Source organism: Penicillium taxi, assembly GCF_028828555.1.
Source record: "Penicillium taxi strain IBT 34144 chromosome Unknown utg000002l_segment0_segment0, whole genome shotgun sequence".
Classification (NCBI taxonomy): Eukaryota; Fungi; Ascomycota; class Eurotiomycetes; order Eurotiales; family Aspergillaceae; genus Penicillium; species Penicillium taxi.
In genome coordinates this window covers 2,018,068-2,033,329 of record NW_026643204.1, presented here as the reverse complement: position 1 = coordinate 2,033,329, position 15,262 = coordinate 2,018,068, and the positions used below count along the sequence as shown (strand labels likewise).

Here is a 15,262-nt window from a genome sequence, read left to right as displayed (position 1 = left end):
AAGGGGGTGAAAGGTGGAAAGAGGTTAAGAAGGAATTACGACCCAGGAGGGGAAAGTGAAAAGTATCCCCACTGATATGGGCATTTCATCATTAGTTACTTACCTTGTTAGTTAGCCTTGGGCTAAATATTCTTGATTCCTGAATTCTATTTAAATTCCTATTACTATGTTACTATGGGGTAAATCTTAATCTTATGGGTTTCATATTCTAGATCCTTTACCCCTTGAATTTAATTTCATGATAAAAGTGATGAAAAATGGGGCGAAAACAGTTCTAGGCCAATGTGATTCCTGATTGGTCAGAGCTGATCACATATGATTGGTTTAGTACTCTACTCAAGACTCCACTATATCCCACGAATCATAATCGCGAACCATCTTCATCTTGTATTTCCCCAACTACTGAGTTATGGCTGCCAAACGCCCCCGCGCGGCTTTTGAAGCCGAAGATAGTCATTCGCCTTATGCCTTCTATGGAACCCCATTACCGCCTCTCGATGATAGCACTCGCGATGATGGCTCGTACATGCCCGTGTGGAAACAGGAGGTGACCGATGAGCGGGGAAGGAAACGACTGCATGGTGCTTTCACCGGTGGATTCAGTGCTGGGTAAATTCCGGGATACAGAAGAGAGGCTTGCGCACATCTACTCAACTCTGTATAGGTACTTCAATTCAGTCGGCTCAAAAGAAGGATGGACTCCCTCAACATTCGTCTCGTCGCGTCAAAACCGCGCCCGCGATGCGAAACAGGCTACGCAGCAACGCCCAGAGGATTTTATGGATGAAGAGGACTTACGGGAACAAGAAGAGGCACAGAAGCTACAAACATCCGACGAGTTTGCAGCATTCGGTTCGACGGAGACAGATACCACCCGGCGTGCGGGTCTCCTGGATATTCTGATGCCAGGAGGGGAGACAATGGGAGTGAAGCTACTCAAGAAGATGGGCTGGCGAGAGGGCCAGGGGATTGGTCCAAAGGTACGGCGTAATGCTGACCTGGGCCAAAATCCTACCGGGGATGAAGAATCTGGAGAAAGCTACTTGTTTGCTCCTGAGAATCCGCCAATGGTCTCCTTCGTTCGCAAGACTGATCGCAAAGGTCTTGGGTATGAAGGCGAGTTAGGTATAGAAGACTCGACTAAGGCTGAACCCGAAAATTCGGATTCCTTCTTCGGGAAACGACTAGCCATCAAGGACAAAGAAAAGCCAGCCAAGTCGAAGGATTCTCGCAGAGGATTTGGTGTTGGGGTTTTGAACGATACCGGCTCAGACGACGAAGACCCTTATTCTATCGGCCCTCAAATATCTTATAACAGGACCATTGGAGGCGATAGAAAAAAGAAGAAAATCAAGCCAGGCCCTGCGATTGCATCGGCAAATCCTCTGCTCGAAAATAGGCCAGTTTTTATATCTAAAAAGATGGCAGCAGCCCGTGGAGGATTCAAACAATGCCGTGATGGACGACTACCACTGGAAGGATTCCTTCTCGCTGATTTGGTTGCAGGCTTGGCTCTATCTGACAAGGTATACGAAGCTCCCCAGATCCCCGAGGGCTGGACGTCTGCTATCAAGCGCTCTTCAACTGAGCGCGATGCCCTGAAATATGTCTCTACGGCTGACGCTGCCAAGGCATCATCACTCGACTCTACCTCTCGAGCTGCGGTGCTTGGTGAATCCCAGCTGCCAGGAAAATCAGTCTTCGACTGGATGACACCTGAGGCCCGGGAGCGGATTGCGAAACTCACAGGGAACACCAATCTACCTCCGGCACTGAGCGAAAAAGCACCGAAAGGGTTTGAGGTGTCTGATTCAGTTCGGCGAAGAGACCTTTGGGATCTAGTTCCAAATCTAGATAAGCAGGTTGCGGTTCAAGCTTTGACTCGGGCTGTTAGTGGATGGATGCCTTATGCAGAGGACTTGGATAAACGGGCGCGCTACCGTTCTTACCTAGAAGTACGAGCAGGAATCCGGGATTCTCTTCCCGATCGAATACCAGGTTCTAGCACCAATGATTGGATGAACGAAATGCAAGAGTTCGCCCGGGCAGCCGAAGTCTTCAAACCCATGTCCGGTATCATGGCATCCCGCTTCACGTCAGCTTCCTCCGGACCAAAATCTGCCTCGGACGCACCCGACTCTTCTGAAGTTGCTCTCAGCAAACCTGCAGAAAAGCCCGATCCTCCAGCCATCGCTGCCGCCAAGGTTGGAATGTTCGGACATATGACGAGAAGCAGCGACACATTCTATCCCTCGCGTCTCCTCTGCAAGCGTTTCAACGTCAAGCCCCCGCGGCATGTACAGTCTGACCCGGGTGAACAGCCTGGAGGTTCCAACCCCGGGCCTGGCACTCGCTTCCAGCCTGCTGGGTATCAGCAACCAGCGGCGAAAGAGCTGGTCTCCCAGGAGGTCATGAATGTCATCATGGCAGAATCAGGGCTTAAACCCCATAATGCTAGGCCCGATGCTACTCCTGGATCAGGTCAAGTCCCTCTGCCCGTAGTTCAGCCTGAGCACAACGAAGCACTTGAAGCAGAGCGACCAGATCAGAATATCTTCAAGGCCATATTTGGCAGCGATGATGAAGGGTCAGAATCAGGAGACGACCTCTAAGTAGTGATAGTTAAAGGGAAAAAAATATCCGCCGTGTAACCAAATACATGTGTAATACTAAATGCTAGCAAAAATTCCGAAGAAGATGAGCTTTGTTTCCGCTGTATTTGATTCTCTTTGTTTAGTCTCTATTTTGACTTCCCGATTAGATAGCTTATCCCTTTATTGATTCCCGCATATTTAGCGTACTTCATATCAGTCCACCACTTCTTCCCCCCACCTTTTCCCCTCCCCAGTTTATGGTGATATCCATATTACCAGCAAGATGGTATGCGTATTCTATACCTGGTCAGGGGAAATAGCTTAGAGAGTTTGGCTATATATCAAACTCACACCCCGTGACTGGTTAACAGCACTAACATACTGCCCCAGGGTTGCTGTACCTCTATCTTTTCGCAGGGCGCCGACGAACAAACTGAGAATCCACAACACACGTCCAACCCCACTACGTATCATTCTCGAAATATAATCGACCCACCTACCCCATCTCCGTCTTATGACCCTGTCACATTGCAACAGCACTTCAACTTACCAATCCGTCCACATAATACTTGGTTCAGCCGCCGTCATGTCTGGACTCGTGCTAAGATAGATCAGGAACGCCGAGATTTCTTCTTCACTCGTGTCACTGGACGGCCTGAAGTATGGGCTGCCATCGATACTGCTCTCACATTGATGCGAGCTGGTGATATCGCGACTGCGCAGAGTATCATTGATGCTGCTGGTATAACTGTTCCGACTGGGGATTTCTCTGCGGGCTGCTATGATGAGCAGGGCGTGCTATATCGTCTCCCTCGGTGTATTGTCAGTGATCCAAAGAACCTGGCTGAAGATGCTCCCGAGGATACATTGATTGCTGCAAATGATCTTCAGGACCATGATGCAATCCGTGAACAGCGCCGCGCGGAGAGGGGAAAAGGTTCTGAACGGGACTTGATCACTGTTAAGGCTCGCCTAGTTGATGGTAAGGATGTTGTCGTGGTAGTTGATGGGAGAATGAGCGTCGGCTTTGTCGCCCAAAAGATCCACAAGGAGGCAGGCGTATGTTCTTTTTTTTTTTTTCGCTTGGTAACAAGTTGATTCTAACATATTTCTACAGCTCAAAAAGGACAAAATTATCAAAATCGTGTATCTGGGTCGGGTGTTGCATGAACATGAGTCTCTACTCGATCAGGGATGGCGAGCTGACCATATAGTCAACGCCATGGCTGTGTTTACTCCTTTGTATGACGCTGTCAGCGACATAGAAAACTCGACTCCCAATGCCAAATTGCTTGCTGCGGCTAGATATCGCGATGCAATCTATGAACGGAGCCGTACGGGGAAGAACAAAACTACTGATCACGACTCGATCAGTGTTAAAGTCCGACTAAGTAGTGGTGATTTAGTTTTGAAAGTCGATGTGGAAACAAGCGTTGGTGAATTGGCGAAGCAAATCCACGTGGAAGCCGAGGTATGGCTTTCTTCTTTTCTCTTTTGGGCTTCTTCGCCTAGCAGCAAATCTGATTCTAACATATGTCTAGCTTGATAATGATAAACGTGTCCGACTTGCCTTGAAAGGCCATATGTTGAAAGAAGGCCAGTCTCTTCCCGAACAGGGATGGAAAAATGGCCAGGTTCTCAACGGCATGATTGTGTTCGCTCCTCTCTCTCTTTCCCTTGTTGACGTTTGATTTTGATTATAACAACCATTGGGTATAATGATTTGTTTTTCTATATCTCTTTCCTCGGGCTTCCCAGTCACATCAGCATCCTTTTTTCTCTTTTACGATCTCTTCATTTTCGCGCAATTATACCCCGGAGCATATCTTTCCATGATTTTTTTTGATCTTTGCAACGTCTTTCAAATTCAGGTCAGAATCAAATGGCAGTCAATCTTGGCTATGTAGAATTAATGATATATATGCTCTCTTTCACTTCGAAGGATGTTGGTTTGGAATCCGTATCGTACCTCAACATCCATCTCTTTACTAGGAAGTAGCCCAGTATGGACTTAGATAGGTAAATACCTAGTCCCTACATTCCAGTCCATGCTCTCATTGTTCTGCGAGTATGTGTAGAGTAACTATCTAGCTATCATCTAATGCCCAAATGGGTTCCGGGAATATTCTTAACTTAGGGTTCAAGTATTACTTGGGATTGATGAACAAGGTAGTTAGGTTAAAAAAGGATCTACTATGAAGGCATAGTATCTAGATTCCTTGCAGTCACTAATGTAGGTAAAGTAACCCTCGGAGCCATAGAAGGTAACAGGTACCTGAAGAGCCCTGAAGCTGAAAAAATGAAAAGAAAAAAAATGCATCATCCGTGAATCGAACACGGGCCTCGTCGATGGCAACGACGAATTCTACCACTAGACCAATGATGCTAGTTGATGAGTTTGTGGGATATTTTATAAATTATATTCCAAAGCGAACATGTGACCAATCAGCCTTAGTTTAGCCCTTAGGCAGCTAAGGTGGACATCATAAGGAAGTAGGTTCCAACATTCCAAGGCAGGTAACTGGGTATCCATAGATGAAACTAATCATAGTAATGTATAGGTTTCGTAATTAATGGAGATTTCAACAAGATGATTCATCCATGGTGGATGGATTCACTCGGGAAACCTTCGAAGTTTCCAACTCCAAAATATACAGTTCCTTGCCTATTCCCATTTATGGATCAATACGTAGACATAACCTCGCAAAATTTGTTGTTAAATATTTAAACGAGCCTTGATGTACCTACCTCCTGGTGATAGGCACATACAAAGATAGGATTAGAGGTAAGACAATTTTTCAAATAGCCGAAGCTAAGGCAGAAGTTTAGCTTTCCTTCTCGCCCTTCTCGCCGCTAAAGATAAGAACCAACCTCTTGATAACTCCTCCATAAATATTTCTTTCTCTTCAGATAATTATAATCATGGTTGAAAGTTCTGCAGAATCTCTTGCTCTGATTTCCAGCAACCGCTTCCACCGCACTGTCACTCTCGACACAAAATATGGCTCGCTGAATTTCTCTTTCGCCGATGTTGGCAGCACCACAGGCCCCACGTTGCTCTTCATACCGGGCATGTTTTCTTCCCGCTATAACGGCATCCGTTTACATTTAGTAGCAGAGCGCGCAGGTGTTCGTATACTAACGGTCGACCGACCGGGCATGGGCGCTTCGACCGATGTACCACTCTCTCAGCGAATTGCCGTCTGGGTCGATATGCTGCCGCGCCTACTGGCACACCTCGGTATTTCGCATGTCAGCCTGGTTTCGCATAGTAACGGCACGATGTACCTGCTCAATACATGGGCTCAGTGTCGTGAGCTTATAAATCCACATGTAACTTTCTTAGGTATTTACTCCTATCCCAAGACTTTTAGCTGTATCTATAGATATGAGATACACTGTCCACTTAGGTAGCTCTAGACAGGAGAATAATAACCTAACATACCTCACCTAGCTCCATGGGTTGATCCCGCTCACTCTCAAGTTACAACGTGGCAAATGGCAAAGTACATACCCGCCAAAGCATTCGCACTCTGGCACCATATTCCGCGCTTCGTCGTCACCCAAGCCGGCCCCGTCTTTGCATCAAGCAATGTTCTGATCAACATGACTAGAAATAGCAGCAAAGAGCCTTCAGATCAGGGGAACACAGAGCAAGCGGAGCTCTCTCGCCTTGCGTCTCGCTTTATGTGGGATGAAAACACAGTCGGTGCTAATAGTGAGGCCCTCACGTGTCTTCGGAAGGGTGACAGCGATTGGGCAGCCTGTTCGGATTATGCCCAGTGTGCGCAGACACTGGCTACTCGGGAAAGTTCCGGAGGTTCATTCAAGGTTCGCGCGTACTTTGCTGCGAAGGATGCTATGATAGGTGGCCGTGGGCAAAGATATTTTGAACAGTGCTGGCAGGCACCGGGGATGGACGCTATTGACTTCGCTTCTAAAACTGTGGATGGAACGGATCATGATAGTCTTGTTGAGTCGATGGAGGTATGGGAGGCGATATTGTCTTCGATCAAATAGAATTAATAACAGCCCTGGAGGTTACTTTATACAATAAGCAGAAATAAAAAGTTATCTACTTACCCAGGTAGGTAGAGAATCAATTTAATTTCCATTTTTGGCCTCCCCAGTCCGCTTTGGTGCTTAAACCACAGAGCTTACTGCTTTGTTCTTACTGAATACTAGAATAGAGGGTTTGGCAAAAACATAGTTGAGAATTTTGACCCAACACATGCCTAACCCAGGAAATAGCAGAGGATCTAACAGCCCAGGCAGATATCCCACTAGCATAGAATATCCTAATACCACTGCTGTGTCAAACTATGTTGCTATATAGTAGGAGGCGGATACCATCCGTAGTATGATAGCTCCCCGGTGCCATCTTACTCTACCAGAGTTTCGCAGAACACTGTTAAACGAATTTCAGGCTTTCATCTCACTGGAATTTCCTAGATAACCAGCAGAGTTTATTCTGCCCCGCTAAATCATTGTGGACTGGCACTTGATGAAGTATAAGTATGGCAGATTTGCCCACCCCTGTTTCCGCTGTCACCTTCAATGTAATCTGATCATACAATGTATCAATTCTGATAAAGCAGGATTTTTTTCAATGGTAATAAGCACAATCGATATTATACTACAGATGAGCTATAAGATCTGTTTCCCAATATGCCCGTAGATACAGATAACATTGGAACCTGGGAAATCTTCCGAAGGTTGTATCCTGTTTAACAATGCGCCTATTAAATATATTGCCTAGCACACGCCCATCCTGGAAGGACCCTTGCATAACTAGATACACATTGGCAAGGCTTATTTCATGTAAGCCTTTGCCGCTCATCACGACATGATGGTAATTGTGGGTCTCGAGTAACCTAGAGATCCTACCAAGAAGCACAAATTCAAATTCAAACAAGCAGCTGTGGTACCCTGAATGAAACTGTTGGAATATGGAACAAAGCAGTCATGTGATCAAATTGTTACTATATAATAGATAGCAAACTAAGAATGAAAACCAGACTTTACAACCACTTCAAAGGACACACAGATATCATAGGGGCGTAAAGCGTTACCTGTGATAGGTGTCAGAAGTGGGCGTTAGCCTCATCACCTTTATCGAATAGCTATTCCACACTTGATACAGGCGTACCGACAGAAACCGATGTAGTCTGTGAAGAAATTGAATGGTTGTATGAACATTAAGTGTCAACTGTGATATACATACTTTAAAGCTTCAGAAGCCCCTGTACCCCCTGCCCCATGCTGCTTCAAGTTTGCGATCTCCAGAGCATAGCGAATGCGAGGTCAAGATAGTAAAACTGGGGATTGCTTAAGGTCTACCACGGTAATTTCAATTTATGTCTCTTTTGTTAGATCTATTGATCAGATGTGGTATGAAGTAATTCCTAGTTCCTATAGATCGTTCAATAACCTTGGAATTCAGTGGATCGCCTCATCTACTCTATTTGCATACCAGTATTCATCCTGCGCAATTTTCGTCTCATACTTCTTCCACTATTTGGCATTCTTGCTGCAATGCCTAAGCCTAAAACTCATCTGCCACATACCCTATAACAGCCCCTAAAGCCTCGAATCCCCAGGCGCTCGCTGAATCCCTACCCTAGTGGTAATTCAGTTTGACCGGCCGGATGTGATGGGACCAATCTAAGGCGTGCTTAAGCACTAGCAGAAGGAATGGTGTTCAGATCCAGTAAAGCCATGACTCCGGGTGTATCGAAAGCGACAACCGAATACTCCAAGATGCAGTCTTGGACACCTTATTTTAGCCGAGACTGCAGCTTATTTCGCTCCTACCTGTCAAGGAGGAATGCAGCCCGTTACTATATGAGAGTTGACTTCAACTCAAGAAAGGAGCGAATCACTAGTAATATTCAGTGAGTGCTGATTTCAAAACCGATAAGTCATAGTTGTGACGCAAGGTTCCCCAAAACATTTTCTAGAGATAATTGATTCAAGGGGAGTCGGCGGCTATGCGAGGTCAGAACAGAAATTGGTTGGGACTGCATCATCGCATGACCTTCTGTCTATACCTGTCCCTGTCAGTAGTTTCTGAAGGACTCTACTAAGACGGTAACGCTTAGTAAATATGATCCAGAGGCTGTAGTGAAGGTGTTGGTTGGTCTGGGGATGGTTCCAACACTATATTTATTGTTCTTGTCCTTTTTGCTTTTTCTTTTCTTTCGCTTCTGCGTCCGCCTTCTTCCATGAACCTTCATAATGATGTGTCACAAGAGCCTCTCCCTGGTCCGTTGGATATCCGTTTTGACGAGCAGCGAAGGAAACTCCTGGCATTATCAGAACATCACCAACTAACTTTGGGTATTTGATGCCTGAAAAATCTCGGTCATCGACTGTTCTGCCTAATAGCTTTCCGAGACTCTCTAGGATAGCTATGGTCATTATCTTAGGACCGGTCACATTCACAACGTCTGACAACATTTCTAAAGTGATTCCCGATATAGGAACACTGTTGGTATTGGAAATGCCCTTTAATGTGTTGATCACAGAGTCAACGATCACTTGGAGATTGCGCGAGGATGGTTGCGCTGCGAATACCCAATTACAAAATTGGGATGCAACCTCGGTCCCTGGCCCGCGGTATGAAAGGTCGAATTCCAACCCCACAATCATATCGATATTCTGATCCTTATATTGTAAAGGCACCCATTCAGCGACTGATTTTTCGAGTGTGACATCTAAGTCGCTCCAGTACCCGCCTTCAGCAAGGATAATCAAGTAACGAAGAAGATCTGCTCTTAGAATAGGTATTGACAGGGATTCGTAGACCTCGACAATGTCTGGTCGTGTCTGATGGTAATATGTTCGAACAAATGTTTCGCTTGAGTAGTCAGTTAACAGCTCCTGACGAGAATAGCGATCTATGTCTGTCCAGCTATTAACCCATTTCCGCTGTTGTTCTGATAAATTATAATTCTTGGCGGAATGCCACACTTTGTCTGGAATGTTGTGAATTGAGGTTCTGGTGCCGGATAAATCATCGCTGGCTGGAGCGTGTGAGATTGAATCTATATTACCAGTCCCAACCGGCTTGAAGGAGGTTTTGGGATTGGGTAATGATATATGTATTGGGTTCCAACCGGTATAAAAAGAATAAAAGAGTGCTAGGCACATAATGGCAGCAACAACTGAGCGCATAGAGCGCAGGGTCTTTGAGTTGAAGACTGATAACATTGTGTATAGGCTCCTAAGGGGAGCGAAAAGGATTAAATCTAGAATGGAGCATCAAGATATATGGAAGAGAAAGGATTCTTGCAAGATCAAAGCAAGGGGCTACATAGATCATTGCATCTCACCAGTAATGTTGCTAAAAAAATGTGATGAAGGCGAAATGTAGCTGCCTTGATAGGGCCACGTTTTGCTTCCACACGTGCTATGGTGGATCCTGATACGATCAGATCTGATACCATCGATCTTACATAGTACTACTTCTTACAGAGTATTTATGCCTGTAATAAGTACTCCGTGCTACACTTCCTCTTAGAATTTGACTCTGTCTAGTCAACCGGTCAGCCTTCACAACTAATAGTATCCACACTAACTAAAGCAATACATGCCGTGGCATGCCGTAGCATGCCGAAGCATGACAATGTTTCAGACAGTACCATATGGAACGCTGTCTACGAGTCCGCTCACAGTATATTTTATGTAGTGGAATGGGCTGTATTTACAATATTTCGCAAATTCCCTACAAAATTAACTATGTAGCTAAAGTATTTCCCACCTGACTGGAAAAAGGAGGTCGACTTAAAGGACTAATGATAAAGTACCTAGGTAGAGTCCTCCACATCTTCGCCAGCTTCATATGCCATACTCTTACCCACCGTATCTTTATCTACCACCTCTTCATCTACTATTTCCATTATCAACTACCACATCTTTATTGTCTACCATGTCTTCATCCACAGCCGCGACACCCACAATAGTTGCACAGGCTAGTGAATGACATACTGCGACGGAAGCATCAGTTAGTTCGAGTCTGGATTGCAGGCGCAGTAACTGGCCCTGCTGCAAGTATCGCAATAACTGCTGCGCTTATTGGCTGTCTCATATTCCGTCAAAAATAGAAGTAATCTGCCTTTCCCCACAATAAGTCTATCACAAACCAGAACTTTCCTTACCAGACAAGATCCGATAAACAACCGCATGAAATGGATGAAGAATACTATTCACCCGTATATGAAATATGAATTCAGCTCTTCAATTTACAGATAAGAAGGCGGTGATGAATACAGTGGCTGAGACATTGAAATAGTCCGAGGATCAGCTGAACCACTGTCAACGGGGTCAAACATAAACTTTTAAGTTAATCTCTTTTACTTAGTTAATAATAGTTAATAGCGAGATGATTTGGCGAGAAGTATAATAAGAGTATAGTTACGTCCAATGTCCCACCTGATTACCACCCTATGATTTATTGTAAAGAGTATTTACAGGACAGGGTCACAGACCCCATAACATGCGGCGTACGTACGGCTGTGTTCTTCGCATGCCTCCGCATATTAGTTCCCGCCTTGAGTTCTTGTTTTCCTGTTCCTTAGTTGATTCTTCCTATTTATTAGTCGACATAATGTAATGAAGTTCTTATATTACGTCTCATTACAGCAGATATTATTATTCTGATAGAGTAGGAATGATAACTACAAAGGAAGCTTGATGGGATTGAGGGGGATAGAAACCATGTCATGGCTGTTGTCGGAAAATATGTATTGCAAATACACTGGTCTGATACTGTAGCTATGGAGTTCCTTTAACCCGCTTGATAAGCAGATCAAGAGGGCTCCACATGGGACAGGTATATCTACCCTCCAGTAGCTAGTATGAAATGGACACTATGTACTGCCCACTATGAACCATACTGCTTAGGTCAAGTAACCTCCCTTCAGGCTGGAATTGTGGAAAGTACAGATTCTAGCCTTCAGATGTGGTCTGTCGGCACTGATCAGTTGACGAGCTGAATCAGACTTGTGAGTTGAAAAGCTCTCAAAACCATGAGATATTTACTCGTCGCAACGAATTGCCAATTCGTACTAGAAAATCTTGAAATCCACTTCAGAAGTCTGGCAGATATTGGATTGTCTCCTATTTTACTGGAAGAACTCTGACAAAATGATCCAAACCGCTCGGGGATCTGATGTAGATATGTGAATTTGGATTTAACTTGGGTAGTTAAACTGACACCTGAGGCCAAAAGATATAGCCAGCCAATTAAAAATACATTTCGTGCAAACAGTGCAAACGCGTATCAAGGAAAAAAAATAATTTATCAATAGAAAAAAGAAGCTCCGACACATGCAATTGACAAGACACAATGGCGGAATCCCAGAAAACTCCCTTCGTGAGGGACCTTGCCTCAAGCGGTATGTATCAATACAGAAACAAGCTCCTAAAAATAATACTGACTTATGACTTCAGACCGCAAAATCCGCGACAAGGCTCTCGAGTCCCTCACACTGTTCTTGCGCTCGCGCAATGATTTGACTCTGATCGAACTTCTCAAGCTATGGAAGGGTCTATTCTTCTGTGAGTCAGACTATTACAGTCATAAACTATACATCCGCCCAAACTTAAAAAGACTCATTTTCTCGCCTTCCAGGTTTCTACCACTCTGACCGACCGCTCACGCAACAAGCTCTCGCTCGCTCCCTCTCCTACTCTCTCGTTCCTTCTCTCCCCCGTGCCACAGTCCACCGCTTCCTACGCGCATTCTGGATTACCATCGGCCGCGATTACCACTCCCTGGACCGATTGCGTTTGGAGAAGTACCTAATGCTGATCCGTTTCTACGTTGGCGTTGCATTTGAGGTTTTTGTCAAGGGCGACAAAAAGGCCCAAGCAGATGGCAAGAAGCGCAAGCGCGAAGATGCCAAGACTGGCCGTGGCAAGAAGCAAAAGAAGCAGGTAGAGAGCGAGCCTGCCGCCACTGAGAATGAGAATGGCGACGCAGAGGGAAAATGGGCTGATTTAGAAGCTTATATTGCTATCATTGAGGAAGGTCCCCTCTGCCCGGTTAACTTTGACCCAGATCAGCTATCCAAGGCTGAGTTGGAGGAGGAGGGAGAGGATCAGCCGAACTTTGTGCCCATGCCTCATGGCCCTGACGGTCTGCGCTATCATTTGGTTGATATTTGGGTTGATGAGTTGGAGAAGGTTTTGGAGTTCGAGAACTCTGAGGAAGGTGGTGATGATGATGATGAGACACCTAAGCGCAAAATCAAGGGCGATGTGCCTATGGAGCTCCTCCTGCGGCCGTTGGAGAAGTTGCGTTCTGAGAGCCCGTACAAGCCCGTACGAACAAGGGCCGCCGAGGCACTAGACGATGATCGCTTGATTGAGTGGGGCGTTCGTACCCGGGTCAACGAGGATGACGAAGAGGATACCGACGGTGAATGGGGTGGTTTTGATGAATAGGTGATATACCACGACGACGCATGTATCGCTCAATATTCTGTTCATCCTTTTGTATAGCATTTTCTAGCGCGGCTGTTATTTACGACAAAAAAGTTTGGCTACAACATCTAAGCTCAAATGTAGAGATTTATTGATATAATCTAGCTTTAGCATTGTACAATCTTCGGCATATAGTAATTGCTGCGTCCTTGTCATCGAATGAGAGCTCGCCAATTGACAAACAGAAACGCAGCCCCGAAGGCGAAACAAATCACAGCGCAAGACCTTTTGCGCAAGGGTATCATGAATGAAGAAAAAGACCCTGGTGCATGAGAAGAAGGCATGGAAATAGTCGACCTCAAACTCAGTTTATGGTTGGAATGTTGGGCACCGCACATGGGTTGTCATTTTGGCCCTTTGGCTTCATACAAATGCCCTGACTTGGTGAGTATTGTGCCCAGACCCTGATGAACCTCAGCTTGGAACGCTTGGAAGGGAATACGTTCACCATCGATACTGATATACCCTTCTTTTTTATGTGGCACAAGGCGAAATGCAGTGGCCTTGCGGATTATCACATCAGGCATACTGAAAAATCCACCAGTAGGGATTTCATTCATCATTTGGAGCGTTGTCATGCGGCTGACAGTTCCGTCAACCGTCACAACATCCATGAATCCATCGCCCGGGAGAGAAGCAGGGAAGAAATTGGTATCCTCGGACATGATCGCCATATTGCCTGCGTAAAAGTTGGCCATCCGCTGTCCGGGAACGACTTCCCAGTCCTGGGGAAGTGGGTCTGACGCTGTCCCGAACTGAAGCTCTGGAAGCTCCGGCGACTTTTCCGCAGCCTCGATGCGGCTGACATCGAGCAGATGATCCTTTTCACGAGCTGCATATGCAGCGTAGTGGTCCTTGATCGCATTCTTGTCATCGATCTCGACCTTGATAGCCAAGTCGCAGGGATAAACTGTGCGTTGCAACAGGCGGACGAGAAATCCATATGTGAATCGCTGTGCACCCATCCATCGAATATTATCTGTGCCAAGGTCCGCATCGGCAATGATACCAAACGATTGAGACAGGAAGGAGAGTGTGCGAGAATTTTCCTGCGTGACCGAAATCAGATCCAAGGGTGTTCTTAGACCCTTCACGATTGCCAGTGCAGCAATCGACACACTTCCCGTTCCCAGGCAGTTCCATGCCATACCGTTACCAGAGCCACAAGGTAGCGCAACAACAGCAACCTTAGCCAGAGCCTCTCGTGCATTAGGTCGTTTGCCCAGGCCGTTGAAGACTTCGTACGGCAAACCATCGCCGGAGCAACAGACGATGGCGTCATAGGCGTTAATGTCGAGTTGTTCCGCAATATTTATGGCGTGTCCACTACTCTCAGTCGTTTGCACATCCACTTTGCACTGAGCAGCAGCAAAGATAGGTGCTGCCTGTTTGTGGTAAAGGCTCGCAGCCGTTCCTTTTCCGCCGAATGGATTGATCAAAACCTTCAAACGTTTCCCGCGTAGTGCATTTTCGTAGACCAGGTTGAGTAGTTCATTCACCCATACTGTGACGGCAGGTTTCTCTTTATCGACAATGGGATATTGGAGGACGGCGGCGGTGACTGCGTCTTTGCCCGAGGGAGCGGCATAGGTGATGACCAAGCTCGAGGCAGCTACTTCGGCGGCAAGGATATGGTATAATGATATGTCATGTTTGGTCTTGGATGGTGGATCTTTAAAAACACGTTAGTTTCCGGAAAGAAGAGGACGCCGCGGTTGAGTTGTGAATCGCAGATAAGAGTTGGTCCCGGCTTACTTGACTTAAATAGCCCACAGTATTTGCGTTGCGATTGTCCAGGTTTGCGATGGTCTTCAGAATAAGTTAGATATGGTTATTCCATATGGATATCGTAAGTACGGACCAACAATCAAAAGTGAGCTGGTGTTTAGAGTGAGCACGACCGTCTTATCGACGAGGATCATGTCATGCTGTAGCAGTGCTTCCGACTGTTCCGCGGATGAAGATGAGTCTACCATTCTGGAAAATGGCAAGGGGTAAAAAATGTTTTAAACTAGTACATGATATGGGGAGCCGCAGGTATAGAATGTTGTCAATGGAAAAATGAGGGAAGGATCAAGTGAGCAATCAACGATCCGCGTTCTACCGTGCGGCTGCGGGTCCCTGCACGGACTAGAATCTAGATGTTGTGCAACATAAGGAAATCAGGAATAATATATTAT

General features: G+C 45.9%; 6 protein-coding genes across 6 annotated transcripts; 4 read left to right on the top strand and 2 right to left on the bottom strand.

Moving 5' to 3' along the window:
- Window positions 1-409: 409 nt before the first annotated feature.
- On the top strand, window positions 410-2,612 carry N7495_002690 (uncharacterized protein; the record flags this gene model as incomplete). The annotated part of the gene is made up of 2 exons (XM_057205359.1): window positions 410-609; window positions 665-2,612. 2 exons carry the CDS (start codon window positions 410-412, stop codon window positions 2,610-2,612), a joined length of 2,148 nt encoding a protein of 715 aa, XP_057065966.1.
- Window positions 2,613-2,877: 265 nt separating this feature from the next.
- On the top strand, window positions 2,878-4,285 carry N7495_002689 (ubiquitin domain-containing protein; the record flags this gene model as incomplete). Its single annotated transcript, XM_057205358.1, has 4 exons — window positions 2,878-2,880; window positions 3,012-3,653; window positions 3,712-4,065; window positions 4,136-4,285. The coding sequence occupies 4 exons, from the start codon at window positions 2,878-2,880 to the stop codon at window positions 4,283-4,285; spliced, it is 1,149 nt and encodes a 382-aa protein (XP_057065965.1).
- Window positions 4,286-5,516: 1,231 nt separating this feature from the next.
- N7495_002688 (alpha/beta fold hydrolase) lies at window positions 5,517-6,614 on the top strand (the record flags this gene model as incomplete). The annotated part of the gene is made up of 2 exons (XM_057205357.1): window positions 5,517-5,907; window positions 6,049-6,614. 2 exons carry the CDS (start codon window positions 5,517-5,519, stop codon window positions 6,612-6,614), a joined length of 957 nt encoding a protein of 318 aa, XP_057065964.1.
- Window positions 6,615-8,759: 2,145 nt separating this feature from the next.
- N7495_002687 (uncharacterized protein) lies at window positions 8,760-9,806 on the bottom strand (the record flags this gene model as incomplete). The annotated part of the gene is made up of 1 exon (XM_057205356.1): window positions 8,760-9,806. One exon carries the CDS (start codon window positions 9,804-9,806, stop codon window positions 8,760-8,762), a length of 1,047 nt encoding a protein of 348 aa, XP_057065963.1.
- A 2,137-nt stretch (window positions 9,807-11,943) lies between these two features.
- Window positions 11,944-13,043, top strand: N7495_002686 (ribosomal RNA processing 1 family protein; the record flags this gene model as incomplete). The annotated part of the gene is made up of 3 exons (XM_057205355.1): window positions 11,944-11,992; window positions 12,048-12,155; window positions 12,229-13,043. The coding sequence occupies 3 exons, from the start codon at window positions 11,944-11,946 to the stop codon at window positions 13,041-13,043; spliced, it is 972 nt and encodes a 323-aa protein (XP_057065962.1).
- A 383-nt stretch (window positions 13,044-13,426) lies between these two features.
- Window positions 13,427-15,058, bottom strand: N7495_002685 (uncharacterized protein; the record flags this gene model as incomplete). Its single annotated transcript, XM_057205354.1, has 3 exons — window positions 13,427-14,754; window positions 14,838-14,891; window positions 14,944-15,058. 3 exons carry the CDS (start codon window positions 15,056-15,058, stop codon window positions 13,427-13,429), a joined length of 1,497 nt encoding a protein of 498 aa, XP_057065961.1.
- Between the last annotated feature and the right edge of the window lie 204 nt (window positions 15,059-15,262).